This window comes from Equus quagga, chromosome 7, assembly GCF_021613505.1.
Source record: "Equus quagga isolate Etosha38 chromosome 7, UCLA_HA_Equagga_1.0, whole genome shotgun sequence".
Lineage (NCBI taxonomy): Eukaryota > Metazoa > Chordata > Mammalia > Perissodactyla > Equidae > Equus > Equus quagga.
In genome coordinates this window covers 100,971,679-100,987,229 of record NC_060273.1, presented here as the reverse complement: position 1 = coordinate 100,987,229, position 15,551 = coordinate 100,971,679, and the positions used below count along the sequence as shown (strand labels likewise).

General features: G+C 40.3%; 1 protein-coding gene across 1 annotated transcript; it reads left to right on the top strand.

Annotated features, from left to right (window-relative positions):
• Nucleotides 1-7,247: 7,247 nt before the first annotated feature.
• Nucleotides 7,248-12,255, top strand: SRP19 (signal recognition particle 19). The gene is made up of 5 exons (XM_046668697.1): nucleotides 7,248-7,402; nucleotides 7,997-8,072; nucleotides 10,069-10,140; nucleotides 10,236-10,347; nucleotides 11,724-12,255. The coding sequence occupies exons 1-5, from the start codon at nucleotides 7,362-7,364 to the stop codon at nucleotides 11,855-11,857; spliced, it is 435 nt and encodes a 144-aa protein (XP_046524653.1). The 5' UTR covers nucleotides 7,248-7,361; the 3' UTR covers nucleotides 11,858-12,255.
• The last annotated feature ends 3,296 nt before the right edge of the window (nucleotides 12,256-15,551 follow it).

The following is a 15,551-nucleotide window of genomic DNA, read 5'->3' as shown; positions in this document are numbered from 1 at the left end:
TTCCACGTGCTTTTTTGCAATGTGAGTCTTCTTTGAATCTGAGCTGCCCCTATGACTGCTTTGACCAATAGAATACAAGACCAAGCATTAAAAAAGCCTGGCAGCTTCCACTTGGCAATCTGCAGGAAGCCAGCCACCATGGGAGAAGTCCTGAAACTACCATGTTATGTGGAAGTTGTTAAAGAAAAAGTTATTCTGACACTTGTTAAAACAGTAAGGAAGATTTTATTCAAGATTATCGCAATACGGATATTGCACTAGAGGAGCGAGATGGGCGTAACTCCAAATGTAGCAAAGATAGCTGGAGATTTATAACCAAAGAGCAGAGTGAGGGGCTAGGGTGAGGGGATTCTTGTTGAAAGCAGGCCAAAGACTTATCAGTAGAGGTGGAGGATGAGGAATTTGATCAGATATCAAGGGTGAGGGGACTCTCACTGAACCTACTGTGATGGTTGATTTTATGTGTCAACTTGACTGGGCTAGGGGGTGCCCATATAGTGTTAAAACATTATTTCAGGTGTGTCTGCGAGGGTGTTTCTGGAAGACATTAGCATTTGAATAAGCAGACTGAATAAAGAAGATCACCCTCAGCAATGTGGGTGGGCATCACCCAATCTGTTGAGGGCCTGAATAGAACAAAAAGGTGGAGAAAGGGCAGATTCTCTCTCTCTCTTTTCTTGAGCTGGGACCTCCATCTTCTCCTGCCCTCCAATATTGGAGCTCCTGGTTCTCAGATCTTCTAACTCCGGGACTTATCCCATTGGCTCTCCTGGTTCTCAGGCCTTCAGACTCAGACTGAATTATACCATCAGTTTTCCTGGTTCTCCAGCTTGTAGATAGCATATCATGGCATATCTCAGCCTCCATAATGGCATGAGCCAATTCCTATAATAATCTCCTCGTATATCTATATGTAGCCTATTGGTTCTCTCTCTCTGGAGAACCCTGACTAATACACTTAGCAGGATTCTTGCTAAAACTGGGCTGGACAGGCAGAAGACAGAACAAGGGCCAAGGTGGATGCCTAGTTGAGACAAGGGCTCAGATGATCCTGTCTAAAGTTTGGTCAAGGAGAGAGCCATTGTTAAAGTCCAGCCTAGCCATATGAAGAAGCCACACCACCTGGAGAGGGAGGTGCCCAGCCAGCCTTCAGCTGTTCCAGCCATCCCAGCTAAGGCAGAGACACGTGAGTAAAGAAGTCATTTTGGACTCTCTACTTCCAGCAGATGCCACGTTCCTGCTGAGCCCTTACCCCAAGTGCAGTTTTGTGAGCAAATAAACGATCATTGTTGTTTTAAAGCACTAACTTTCAGAGTACTTTGTTACACAGTAATAGACTAGCGAAACACGCAGACCATCCCATTAGTTAACCAAATATACCAAATACACCCAGGCGTGCCTGAATTCCCTGATGGACGCAACTCAGGCTCAGGCTGGGATGGCCCTGCTGTAGCTATATGCAAGTCAGTCTCATCTCTTAGACTTGTGAGAAACTTGAGCAAGCATTATTTTATGGGGCTGGCCCAATGGTGCAGCAGTTAAGTGTGCATGTTCCGCTTCTTGGTGGCCCGGGGTTCGCCAGTTCGAATCCCAGGTGTGGACATGGCACCGCTTGGCAAAAAGCCATGCTGTGGTAGGCGTCCCACATATAAAGTAGAGGAAGATGGGCACAGATGTTAGCTCAGGGCCAGTCTTCCTCGGCAAAAAGAGGAGGATTGGCAGTAGACGTTAGCTCAGGACTACTCTTCCTCAAAAAAACAAACAAAAATAAATAAATAAAATTATTTAAAAAGTTATTTTGTTATTTATATCTATATCCCGAGCACCTCTGAGTATCTGGTACATCGTAGCTTCTCAAAATGTCTTTGTTGGATGCATAAGAGGCCACCAAGTGATCTGTAGCATGGTATCTAATCCACCATTTCTTCCCCTTAACACTTTTTCTGTCAAGGCTCACAGGTCATCTAACTTACATCTCCAGCCGTCTCTTCCCACCCTCAGACACATTTACATCACACCTCTTCTTTAACCCCATTCCTCCTACTACTTTTAATTCATACTCAACTATCTTGGGAAAATTTCTCTTGCTTACCACGATCTTCTCTTTCCACGTTTGTGAACCCCACCCCTACCCAATAGCCCCAACCAAGATTGATAGGTTGAATTTAATGGCACATCTGTATGAGGAAAAGGAAGACAGTTTGATAGAAATTAGATTTGAAAACAAGTGCGGTCATTCTCTAGAGTCCTTTCATCATCTCCACCATTTTCCATGCTCCTTTAATTCAACCTGCTTTTCCACAACATAAGCATTTAAAAACTTTATATTCTGACGTGTCAAAATTTATGGAATACGGCAAAAGTGGTTCTAAGAGGGACGTTTATAGCAATGGAGGCCGACCTCAACAAACAAGAAAAGTCTCAAATAAACAATCTAACAGGGCTGGCTCCGTGGCCGAGTGGTTAAGTTCGTGCACTCCGCTCTGGCGGCCTAGGGTTCGGATCCTGGGCGCAGACATGGCACCGCTCATCAGGCCACGTTGAGGCTGCGTCCCACATCCCACAACTAGAAGGACCTGCAACTAAGATATACAACTATGTATGGGGGGGTTTGGGGAGATAAAGCAGGAAAAAAAATTAAAAATAATAATAAAAAAAAGATTGGTAGCAGTTGTTAGCCCAGGTGACAATCTTTAAAAAAAATAAAAATAAAACAATCTAACAGTGCACCTAAAGGAACTAGGAAAAGAAGAACAAACAAAGTCCAAAATCAGTGGAAGGAAGGAAATAATAAAAATCAGAGCAGAGGGGTGGCCTGGTGGCGCAGCGGTTAAGTTCACACTTAATAAAACAATAGAAAAAAATCAATGAAACTAAGAGTTGGTTCTTTGAAAAGATAAACAAAGTTGACAAACCTTTAGCTAGATTCACCAAGAAAAAAAGAGGGAAGGCTCAAGTAAATAAAATCAGAAACAAAAGAGGAGAAATTACAATGGACACCTCAGAAATACAAAAGACTATAAGAGAATACTATGAAAAGCTATATGCCAATAAGTTGGATAATCTAGAAGAAATGAATAAATTCTTAGAATCATACAACCTTCCAAAACTGAATCAAGAAGAAATAAGGAATTTGAACAGACCAATCACCAGTAAAGAGACCAAAAGAGTAATCAAAAACCTCCCCCAAAAAAGTCTAGGACCAGATGGCTTCCCTAGTGAATTCTACCAAATATTCAAAGACTTAATATCCATCCTTCTCATACTTTTCCAAAAAATTCAAGAGGAGGGGAAGCCTCCTAACTCATTCTACAAGACCAACATTACCCTGAAACCAAAACCAGAAAAGGACAACACAAAAAAAGAAAATTACAGGCCAATATCACTAATGAAGATCAATGAAAAAATCCTCAAACAAAATACTAGCAAATCGAATACAACAACACATTAAAAAGATCATACACCATGATCAAGTGGGATTTACTCCAGGGATGCAGGGATGGTTCAACATCCACAAATCAATCAATGTGGTACACAACATTAACAAAATGAAGGGAAAAAAATCACATGATCATCTCAATAGATGCAGAGAAAGCATTTGACAAGATACAGCATCCATTTATAAAAACTCTGAATAAAATAGTATAGAGGGAATGTACCTCAACATAATAAAGGCCATATATGACAAACCCACAACTAATATCATTCTCAATGGAGAAAAACTGAAAGATATCCTTCTAAAAACAGGAACTGGACAAGGATGCCCACTTTCACCACTCTTATTTAACATAGTATTGGAAGTCCCAGCCAGAGCAATCAGGTAAGAAAAAGAAATAAAAGGGATCCAAATTGGAAAAGAAGAATTGAAACTGTCACTATTCACAGCTGACATGATTTTCTATATAAAAACCCCTAAAGTATCCACTAAAAAACTTTTAGAAATAATGAATACAGTAAAGTTGCAGGATACAAAATAAACATACAAAAGTCAGTTGCATTTCTATACACTAACAACGAAGTAGCAGAGAAATTAAGAATACAATTTCATTTACAATTGCAATAAAAAGAATAAAATATCTAGGAATAAATTTAACCAAAGAGGTGAAAGTCCTGTACATTGAAAACTATAAAACATTGTTGAAAGAAATTGAAGAAGCCACAAAGAAATGGAAAGATATTCGTGCTCTTGGATTGGAAGAATTAACATAGTTAAAATGCCCGTACTTCCTAAAGCAGCCTACAGATTCAATGCAATTTGTATCAAAGTTCCAAAGACATTTTTCACAGAAACAGAACAAAGAATCCTAAAATTTATATGGAACAACAAAAGACCCCAAATAGCCAAAGAAATCCTGAGAAAAAAAGAACAAAGCTGGAGGCATCACACTCCCTGATTTCAAAATATACTACATAGCTATAGTAATCAAAACAGCATGGAACTGGTACAAAAACAGACACACAGGTCAATGGAACAGAATCGAGAGCCTAGAAATAAACCCACACATCTATGGACAGCTAATTTTCGACAAGGGAGCGAAGAACATACAATGGAGAAAGGAAAGTCTCTTCAATAAATGGCGGTGGGACAACTGGACAGACACATGCAAAAGAATGAAAGTAGACCATTGTCTTACACCATACACAAAAATTAATTCAAAATGGATTAAAGATTTGAATGTAAGACCTGAAACCATAAAACTCCTAGAAGAAAACATAGGCAGTACGCTTTTCAACATTGGTCTTAGCAGCATTTTTTTCAAATACCATGTCTGACCAGGCAAGGGAAACAATAGAAAAAATAAACAAATGAGACTACTTCAAACTGAAAAGCTCTGCACAGCAAAGGAAACCATCAACAAAGTGAAAAAACAACCTAACAACTGTAAGACGATATTTGCAAACCATGTATCTGATAAGGGGTTAATATCCAAAATATATAAAGAACTCATACATCTCAAAAACAACCCAATTAAAAAATGGGCAAAAGATCTGAAGAGATATTTTTCCAAAGAAGATATACAGATGGCCAACAGACACATGAAAAGATGTTCAATATCACTAATTATTAGGGAAATGCAAATCAACACTACAATGAGATATCACCCCACGCCCGTCAATGCCTATAATTAACAAGACAAGAAATGACAAGTGTTGGAGAGGATGTGGAGAAAGGGAAACCCTCATACACTGCTGGTGGGGATGTAACCTGGTGCAGCAACTAGGGAAACCAGTATGGAGATTTCTCAAAAAGTTAAGAATAGAACTGCCATATGATCCAGCTATTCCTCTGCTGGGTATTTATCCAAAGAACTTGAAAACACGAATGTGAAAAGATACATACACCCGTATGTTCACTGAGGCATTATTCACGATAGCCAAGAGTTGGAAACAACATAAGTGCCCATCAAAGGACGAATGGATAAAGAAGATGTGGTATATATACATAATGGAATACTACTTAGCTATAAAAAAAAAAGACGAAATCTTGCCATTTGCGACAACATGGATGGAGCTGAGTGTGTTATGCTAAGCAAAATAAGCCAGAGGGAGAAAGTCAAATACTGGATGATCTCACTTGTGAATAGAAGATAAAAACAACAACAACAAACAAACACATAGATATAGAGATTGGATTGGTGGTTACCAGAGGGGAAGGGGGGAGGGAGGAGGGTAAAGGAGTGACTGGGCACATATGTATGGTGATGGATGGTAATTACTCCTTGGATGGTGAACATGATGTAGTCTACATAGAAATCAAAATATAATGATGTACACCTGAAGTTTATATGTTATAAGCCAATGTTGCCCCAGTTTAAAAAAAATAAATAAAAATTAAAACTTTGTATGCAGTTATTGTTCCTTTAATCATCAGTGTAGTAACAATATTGCTGTTTCCTCCTCCCTTTTCTTTGTACTTGTGCAATATTTCAACAAGAGTGTAGAGTTAAATAGGAGTTATGAATCTAGCCTTGAATGGCACTCAAAAATATTAGCTCTATTGTTAACTCCCTTAGTGCGTATGAATTAGGAAATGTGACCAGTTTTAATATTGGTCTTTTGGTCTCCAATTACTCACATGGCTCTAAGAACACAACTCCGTGGTAAATAGGCTACTGCATGTATTAAACTTCATACTACCTTGTTCATTTCCCACTTTTTCCATATGTGTATATAAAATGTTGATTTTTTTGAAAAGAAGTATTCGAATTTTGTGATGCAAACAAAGTATGAAAGCAACGTGCTGAAGCAGGTAAACTACGTACTCATCCCTAAATTTTTTTTGTTCATTGCATAAAGCTCTTTTTACAGGAATCACGCACACTTTAGAAAGAAGTAAGACATTTATTTACATCCGCACCAAACTAACCCAGTACTGAGACTACAAGAAGGTTGAGAGGCAGGAATTGAGGGGATGGAGAAAAGGCAGGGACTTCCAGTCACACCAGCTGGGCATCTATGCTCAGCCATCACTAATGTGAACGCGCAAATTACCTGACCTCGGTGAGACTCAAGCTTTTCGGGAGACTTTTGTTTGTTGGTTTGTTTTGTTTGTTTTTTCATCTGTAAAAGAAAATACCTATCTTATCTTATCCGGTTTTTTGAAAAGTGCCTTTGTTGGTGTGGAATAAACAGCCGCTACTAAAATAGGAATGAAGGTGTGAGTTGAAGAACGGAAATGCTGAAATAGTGCTTTTGCAATTAACCTAAGGTATGCAGAAATATAGTGAATTTTATGGTAGGAAGTGTTCTTCAGAAGTTTAAAAAGGTGTATAGTCAAATTTCTAACATTGTGGACTGCAAACGGAAAGACAGTGACAGTAATTTTGCTAGTTCCACGACTATAAAAATCCATTTTTATCAAGATGAAAGCAAGCTGCGGGAGCCCTGGCGCGGATAAAGATTAAACACGAGGGCATTTCCTCGCCTGGCCTAACAACCTGCTCGGAACTACACAGATTACCCGCGCTGTGGAGCCCTCGGTTAAGGGCGAAGGTTCCTACCACTACCCAAACGCAGCGTGAAATCAGACGTGAAACAGCTTGAAAATTAAACCCCATTTTTGCGACAGCGCATGCGCAAAACGTCTGGCTTTGGCTAGATCTGCGAAGCGAAGAATTTAGACACATTCGGGATCTTCTCGCGAGAAGAGAGGTCCCAAATGCCACGTCAGAAACTAGAGATATTGGCGCCGAGCGACATGTGCCGGAACAAACGGACTGTAGCACCCGGCGGACGCGTAGGCGTTTCGGTGGGCAGGACTTCCGCCGGAAGTCGAGGAGGTCTGGGAAGTCTTGGAGGCGAGGTCTGGCCGGTTTCCTCCCTGCAGCTCCGGGGCTGGCGCCGTGCAGGTCCGGGTGGAGATGGCTTGCGCCGCCGCGCGGTCCCCGGCCGACCAGGACAGGTGGGTCCGGAGAAGGGAAGGGGCTTCCTGCGAGCCCGCGGTGCTGCGCCGCCTTCCCCAGCCCTGCGAGAGGCCCGCCGGGGAGCTCGGCCCGGGGCTCCCGGAGCGCCCGTTCTTCCGGGAGGCCGGTAGCACCGGGCGCTTCGCAGGTCCCTGCAGTGCCGATTTTGGGGAGCGCAGTGCTCACCTGAAAGCGCGACAAGGGCTTCGAAGCTCAGAGCGAGAACGCTTCTCCGCGTTCCTCTCCCGTCCCGAAGGGCTCGTCGGGGTTCGTTAGTCCTCGGCGCCGCGGACGCCGTACTGAGATGGCAGAGAGCGGGCCGCCTCGGGAACTTGTGACAGGCAGCTAGTCTACCTGAACCGCCGCGGCATTGTTTTCTCCCTTCCTTTCTTTTTTAAACATTCTCTAGCAAGTGATTTTTTTTTTCCCATCAAAGGCAGTAAATTAAGTAAAAAGGAGGCAACTTAGAGAAAAAGAAAATACTAAGAAAATAATATAGGTGTACCGGCAGTCCTGATGTTGATGGAAGAATGAATTAATTTTTGGAAATACCCTCTGCTCTAGGGATACCAGCTGTGCTTTTTCTGTGGCAGGTTCATTTGCATCTATCCTGCTTATTTAAATAACAAGAAGACCATCGCGGAGGGGAGGCGAATCCCCATCAGTAAAGTAAGCGGGCTCCTGGGGGAGGTCGTAATGTTAGGGGCGCAAAGGCTGCTTTTACTTTTTTGCTTTGTTTGGGGCCTGAGGAGAACAGCAGCCAAGAATTTGGGGTGCTTTCCTTAATATTGGTGAAAACAGGCACTAATTTCTGGCTGAAGGAATTTATTAAGTGGTTCTTCATGAGTGTGTGTGTGAAAGAAGTTGGGTTCGGGGATTGTAGCTTTTGCATGGTTTTTTTTTTAAACCAAGATTATGACGATCTTCCCCTTAATAAAAGAAGCCAAAATTATGGCATTATACAATATAATGTCTGGAACGCAATTGAATTTTTAAACAAGATTTGCAGAAAATTCAGACATACTTAATTTTGTAGTTTTATGCCCATTATCTTCTTTGTTTTGTTTTGTGTTTTTTGAGAGAGGTAAAGTTACTTGAAAACTCACGTTTTTTAAAAGTAGGGTGTTATGGTTTTAAAAGACATGATTTCTCCCATGTGCTGTTTGAATAGGAAAACCCAGGTTCTTAGTTGGCCTGGTGACTTCAGTTTGGGAAGTGCCTAATGCCAAGTGAAGGGTCTTTGTAGCTTTTTATCTTCAAAATTGATGTCATATTCTAATTTTTAGTCATTTACATCTTGTAACCTAATGATAGATTTAAGGTAACTTGGCCTGAAGCAGTGCCTTATTTTTGTGTGATTTAATGTCTCGCATTTTGCTGCTTTAATGTGGAAGGGAAAATACTTTGCTGTCTCAGGGTAAAAGAAGATGTCAAAGCACTGGTTCAGAATAAGCCCTGACGTCATGCCACCGTGACAGAGGCCTCTGGGAGCAAGCTCTCAGATAAATTCGAGAATGAATTGTTTTTAACTTTATTGATAAATAGCATACATACAGAAACATACATAAATCTTACGTATATATCTTGATTAATTTTCACAGACTGAGTACACATGGGTGTAACCAAGCACCCAAATTAAGAAAACATTGCCAGCACCCAGGAAGATTCCTTTTTGTTCCCTCCCAGTCACTGTCCCCTCCACATATACTCACAAGGATAGCTACTGTCCTGACTTCCAACACCATAGATTATTTTTGCTTGTTCTTGAATTTTATTTAAATGGTATTGTACCCTGTGTACTTTTGCGTCTGTCCTTTTTCACTGAACTTCAAGCTTTTAAAATTTGTCCACATTTTTGAGTATAGTGTGTTAATTCTCATTGCTCTGTGGCAGGGTTTCTCAATAGCAGCACCATTGACATTTCAAGCCAGATAATTCTTTGTTGTGGGGCTGTCCTGTGCATTTAGGTGGTTCAGCAGCATCCTTGGCCCCTCCCCAGTAGATGCCAGTGCCCTACCCCACCCTAGTTGTGACAATCAAAATGTCTTCAGGCATTGCCAGGTGTGGATCAGGGAGCAGAATTGCCCTGCTGAAAACCACTGCTGTGTAGCATTGCACTGTGTGAATATACCATAGTCCATTCTCTTGTTGATGGATAACTGGGTGGTTTATAGTTTGGGGCTTTTATAAATAGTGCTGCTGTGAGCACTTTTGAACTTGTCTGTTAGTGAGCATATTTTTACATTTTTCTTGGATCTATACATAGAGGTGGAATTGCACTGTCATGAGGAATGCGTATGTTTAGCTTTAGTAGATACTGCCGAACAACTCTAAAAGTGGTTGTTCTGTAATGGGTGCTTAACCAGGATTCACTGAGCACCCACTGTGTTCCAAGCATCATGCCTGGTGGTGGGGATACTGGTGAACACAAGAGTCTTTGCCTTGGTGCAGTTTATGTTCTGTTGGAGGAGAGTGGACACAGAGGTATGAATCAGTATTATTCCCAGGAATTGTAAAAATTACAATTAAAGCAACTATACCTGATAAGAAAGGAAACCCAGGGTTTTTGGTATGTTTCATTCGTAGTATTTGAAATGATTTACAACAATACAGCATTGTCCACTTAAAGCTAAGCTGTTCAGTGTTCTTGTTTTTAACTGTTCAGGCTGTTGAAAATCCTACAGCTACAGAGATTCAAGATGTATGCTCAGCAGTCGGACTTAATGTATTTCTTGAGGTAAGGTGTGGTTCCTTTTTTGCTATTTTCCATACTCATCTCCTTGATGTAATAACTTTCTTAAAGCCTGTTTGTTATTTTTCTTTTTACGTTAGAGAAATAAAATGTACTCTAGAGAATGGAATCGTGATGCTCAGTACCGGGGCCGAGTCCGGGTCCAGCTCAAGCAGGAAGATGGCAGCCTCTGTCTTGTACAGTTCCCATCACGTAAGCTTTTTTAATGAATGAATAAAGTTTGGTGATAGTTCATTCCTCTACACTGCATAAAGGGTTCTAAAACTGGCCTTTTGAAAGGTAAAAATCATAATTTGCATTTTAGAGATTAGTTTAGAGACGGGACTACTGCTGATGGAGAGAGGTAAATTGTGGTTCTAACTTCCTTTAAGTTAAGGACTTCTTTGAGAATGTGATGAAACCTACTAATCATTTCTTCAAAAAATTGTTTGGGAACATTTTATAAAGCTCTGGAAGTCCAGCATGGTTCCCAGGTTAAGAGTGTAAGATTATTAATTGCCATTTCACATCCTAGAGACCTTTGAGGTCTGTTAATAATTTCTACCATTAATAAATCTGAAAAGCCATGCTGAGTGAAAAAAGCAATAACCAAATAAACCTGGACATCAGTATTCCAAAATATTCTGGTATTAGGAAGATGAGTATTTATTTGCATGTTATTATTTTCTGAATTTTTATTTCTAAAAAATCTGATTTTCTAAAATGGAGCTACTAATTTTTTTTCTCGACACAATACCCCAAAACTGACAACTTAATTGTTTTTAGTTGAATTAAAATAGATGGGTTTTTATATACCAAAACCTGTCAGGATTGGTACATATTTCTAAAAACTTAAGATTCTGACTCAAGAGAGACGGGAAGTATATTCCAATGTAATTTTTCTTCTCTTTGACATCTTCCTATACTCTCTCTTAAAAGTCAAAAGACAAAAAAAAAAAAACCAAAAAAACCAACTTTTGATTTGACCAGTAAATAAAATAGAAGTAAAAACTACGGTTGAAAAGATGTTGCTTCCTGTTTCCAGTAAGAAAATAGTAAGAAGGTAAAAAGAGAAAAGACTGAGGGGCTTGGTGTGTTGAAAGCAGATACTGGAGCTGGAGGAGGTGGTTGGTGCACGGAGCAGGATGTACGCACGAGTCCTCTGGGCATATGAGTAACATTTTTTGAAGCTTCAGGTCATTGAGTTTTTGTTATAAGACTGAGAGGCCCTGTATTTCCATAGCTAAAGGTACAGTGGTATCCTGTTTCCAGCTGGTTATATTTAGATATCTGCTCCTTTGATCTTCATGCAGTTATTAGGTCCAGGGCCAAACATTTTGTTTCCAGTGAAGTGTTTTAAATTGTGATTTTGTTCATTTAAACATTTTGGCCTTGTTCTCAGTACGTTTTCCCCAGCAAAGGCCTCCACTTGAGTGAGTCATTGTCTTCATAGTCATTTAAATTGTTTTGTTAATCCACCTCATTTTCTTGATGTAGTAATGATTTCTTGAACTTTATGATTTTCAAGTTAATGACCTTTTATGTCTTATTTCTCAAATTATACACTAAGCCTAACTTTCGGTTCCTAGGTAAGTCAGTAATGTTGTATGTAGCAGAAATGATACCTAAACTAAAAACAAGGACACAAAAAACAGGAGGTGGTGACCAAAGTCTTCAGCAAGGAGAAGGAAGTAAAAAAGGAAAAGGAAAGAAGAAGAAGTGACCTGATGTGAGAATCAAGTCTGTGGTACCTACTGTAAGAGACATGAATGGGGGCCACTAATTTGTATCGGAGAGAAACAAGCTTTTTGTTGGCATCATTTAACTGAACTGTGGACAGTTGTGCCGCCTAGCTTCAGCATCAGAGTTGACAGTGAAATAAATGTACATCAAAAGTTTGCATCTAGCTCTTATGCAGTATAAAAGAAAATTTTTTTGCCTTTCAATGCCTTTCTTTGTGGAAGAAAGAAGCCTGTTTTTAAATGGACTCTACCATAACTTACTTGAAATACTATATGTTTGTCCTCTATGTAAACCATGTTTCAGATAAATGAGTTTAGTAAGATGTGAAATAAACATTTTGTTCACCTTTTAAGTTAATGAAATAAAATTTGAAACTGACTTTTGTAGCTTTTGTTTATGCTGGTAGAGTAGATAATTAGAATAAGATGGGTACTGGAAGCTTAGTGTGAGCCTGGAACCAGAAGAAAGTGATTCAGTCCTCTGAGGTCTATGAACAGCCATATCATACTCTTTTAATCGCTTATTGTAATTGTTCAAATACTAGTTTTTTGACTGGAATGTCCTGGAGTTTAAGCTTTAGATTTGCTTTATAGGCTTAAGAACACTGTTTTAATTGGAGTTCTTAAATTACCTATGCTTTAGCACCTTTAGATACACTTTTTTTTCAAGAAAATAAATTGGGTTGGTGATTCTGACTTTATTCCAAAGCACTATTTCTGAAAGTGGTAATTTTATATAAAATTTAAGATAATCTCCATTCAGCCATATATTTTGTCTGCTTGAGGAACTGCCTTCTCTAACTCCATATGCTTCTGGAAGGGCTGTTAATTAGAAGACCGCATCCTGACCGCAGGATGTGACCCAAGCCAGGCCAGTGGATTGTTTCTCAGGAATTTAAATCTGGAGTGATGGGAGCAAAGATATCTAATGGTCTATAAATTTAGCTATCCTGATTCTTACTCCTCGAGACCTGGCTTAGCTCTAATGTGAATTCTATGAGCTACCTCATATCCTTCCAGTAAATCCCATTTTCTTTGTTTTTATTGCTTGACATCAAACACTTCTGTTTGATTACACAATAAATGAACCCAGAGTTGAGAGCTTTAAATAGCATTACATACCCAGACTGTATGAAGATGATCCATTGACATGCAGGAAAAAGTATTAAGAATTTCTACTTACTTTTTTCTCTAACAATTTCTGTTAATTTGTTTTATAGTGAATATAATAGTATAACAGTTTATATATTTAACTTACAAATAAATATTGGGGCAGTGTGTGCACAACATGATTCAGGGCAGCCCTCTGGGAAAGTGTATCCCTTAGGAATGTGTTTGGCTGTGTAACAAAACAGCAAGGGACATAAGCCGGAGTTAATTTTTTTCGAATAACATGAAATCCTAAGGTTATTATAGGTGTCATTTAAGCTGCTCAGTGATGCCTTTTACTTCTTTCCATTCCACTGTCCAGGGCATATTTCTAACATCCTCCTAATTGTTGTCTCAAGCTTGTAAAAGGGCTGATACAATGCCAGACATCACATCAGGGTTCAAGGCAGAAAGAAATGACAGCTGTGCCAGCCACTTCTATCCCCCCTTAAAAGGAAAGCCAAGAATTTCTCAAAATCCATCCCAGCCAACTTTCACTAATGTGTCTCAGTGTAGAGAACCGTGGCACATGTCAATCTTCAGCTGCAAGGCGGGCTGGGAAAGTGAATATGTAGCTTTTTCAGTCCTGATAGTAGAGGCAGCCAAGAAGAAAGTAGTTGAAAATGGATATTGGGGTAGCCAACTTAAAAGATTTGTCATAGAAAGATGACTGGAGTGCAAAATTGTTTTAGTAATGGGGCAATAAGGATTGTTTAAAAAGGTTTCGGAACTATTGTAACATCGTATTGCTGTTACTTCACATTGTTGCAATTAGTGCATAATTGCACTTTGTCAATCAAGTGAAAAATGGAAGCTTTTTTTTTTAAGATTTTTAATTTTTCCTTTTTCTCCTCAAAGCCCCCCAGTACACAGCTGTGTATTTTTAGTTGTGGGTCTCTCCAGTTGTGGCCTGTGGGATGCTGCCCCAGCATGGCTGGATGAGCAGTGCCATGTCCACGCCCAGGATCCGAACCAGCGAAACCCTGGGCCACCAAAGCGTAGCGCGCGATCTTGACCACTCGGTCGCGGGGCCGGCCCCTGGCATCTTTTCTAATGAGCAAGATTGAGCATTTATTCATATGTTGAAATGCCATTTGTGTTTATTTCAGTGAATTATATTGACATCCATTGCCCACTTTTTAAGGACTTTATTGTTATTAATATTGTACATAATTTAAAGAGCCAGCTAGTTTTAATAGTTTGTTTTAGGCATTAACTTCCTTCTGTAGAAGGGGATGATTTAGTTTTCTGTACCTTTTTTTTTTTTTAAGATTGGCACCTGAGCTAACATCTGTTGCCAATCTTCTTTTCTTTTTCCCTTCTTCTCCCTAAAGCCCCCCAGTACATAGTTGTCTATTCTAGTTGTAGGTCCTTCTGGTTGTGGGATGTGGGATGCCGCCTCAGCATGGCCTGATGAGTGGTGCCATGTCCGCACCCAGGATCCAAACTGGCAAAACCCTGGGCCGTGGAAGCGGAGCATGAACCTAACCGCTCGGCCACAGGGCCGGCCCCTAGTTTTTCTTCCTTTACTCCCAATACACACATGCATGCTTCCCATCTTCCCTCCTACCAATGTATTTCATAATTTTAATCTCTACTCAGTTTACATTACTACTATACGTTCCATTCGTAGCTGAGCCATGTATCCAGCAGCACTGGCCTCTCCTGGGAGCCTGTGATAAATGCCGAAGCTCTGGTACCAGCTCAGAATTTGAATGCATTTAACAAGATCCACAGGCGATTCTTAGGCACATTAAGGTTTGAGAAACACTGAAGTGTGCCATGGTTATTTTCGTTTTCTGGACTTAATGTTTTCCTTGGACCTAATTATTTTATTCTTTCATTTGCTTAGTTTTCTGAGTATCGCTAACTCAACTACAAATTATCAGTTGTGAAAACGTCCTTTCAAAAAGTTTGTTCTGGGCTGGGCCGGTGGTACAGTGGTTAAGCGTGCACCTTCCGCTTCGGCTGTCCAGGGTTCGCCGGCCTGAATCCTGGGTGTGAACATGGCACCACTTGGCAAGCCATGCTGTGGTAGGCATCCCACGTACAAAGTGGAGGAAGATGGGCACAGATGTTAGCTCAGGGCCAGTCTTCCTCAGCAAAAAGAGAAGGACTGGCAGCAGATGTTAGCTCAGGGCTAATCTTCCTCAAAAACAAAAGGTTTGTTCACATTAAGTAGTTTATTAATTTCATCTTTTTAAAGAAGTCTGTTCTGGAGCCTTTTACCTGGCTCTCTGATCTCTACTGGTTACCTTTTAGGCCAGATGCACAGCTTCACTCTAGGTTTCTCTCTTCACCATCCTCCGGAGTGTGACTCACTTCACAGCTGGCTGTTTTGGAATCCTGTGTTACTATAGCCTATGTATCCTCTTTTTTGGGCTACTTCCTTGTTTTGTGTAGCCCATCTTCAGGATCTTCCTGCCAAAAATGCAAGGGAGGTAAACGTGCTTAGACCTTGCATGTCTGAAAGTGTCATCATTCTTACTCTCAGTGTTTGGCTGGACACAATTAGAATTGGAGGGG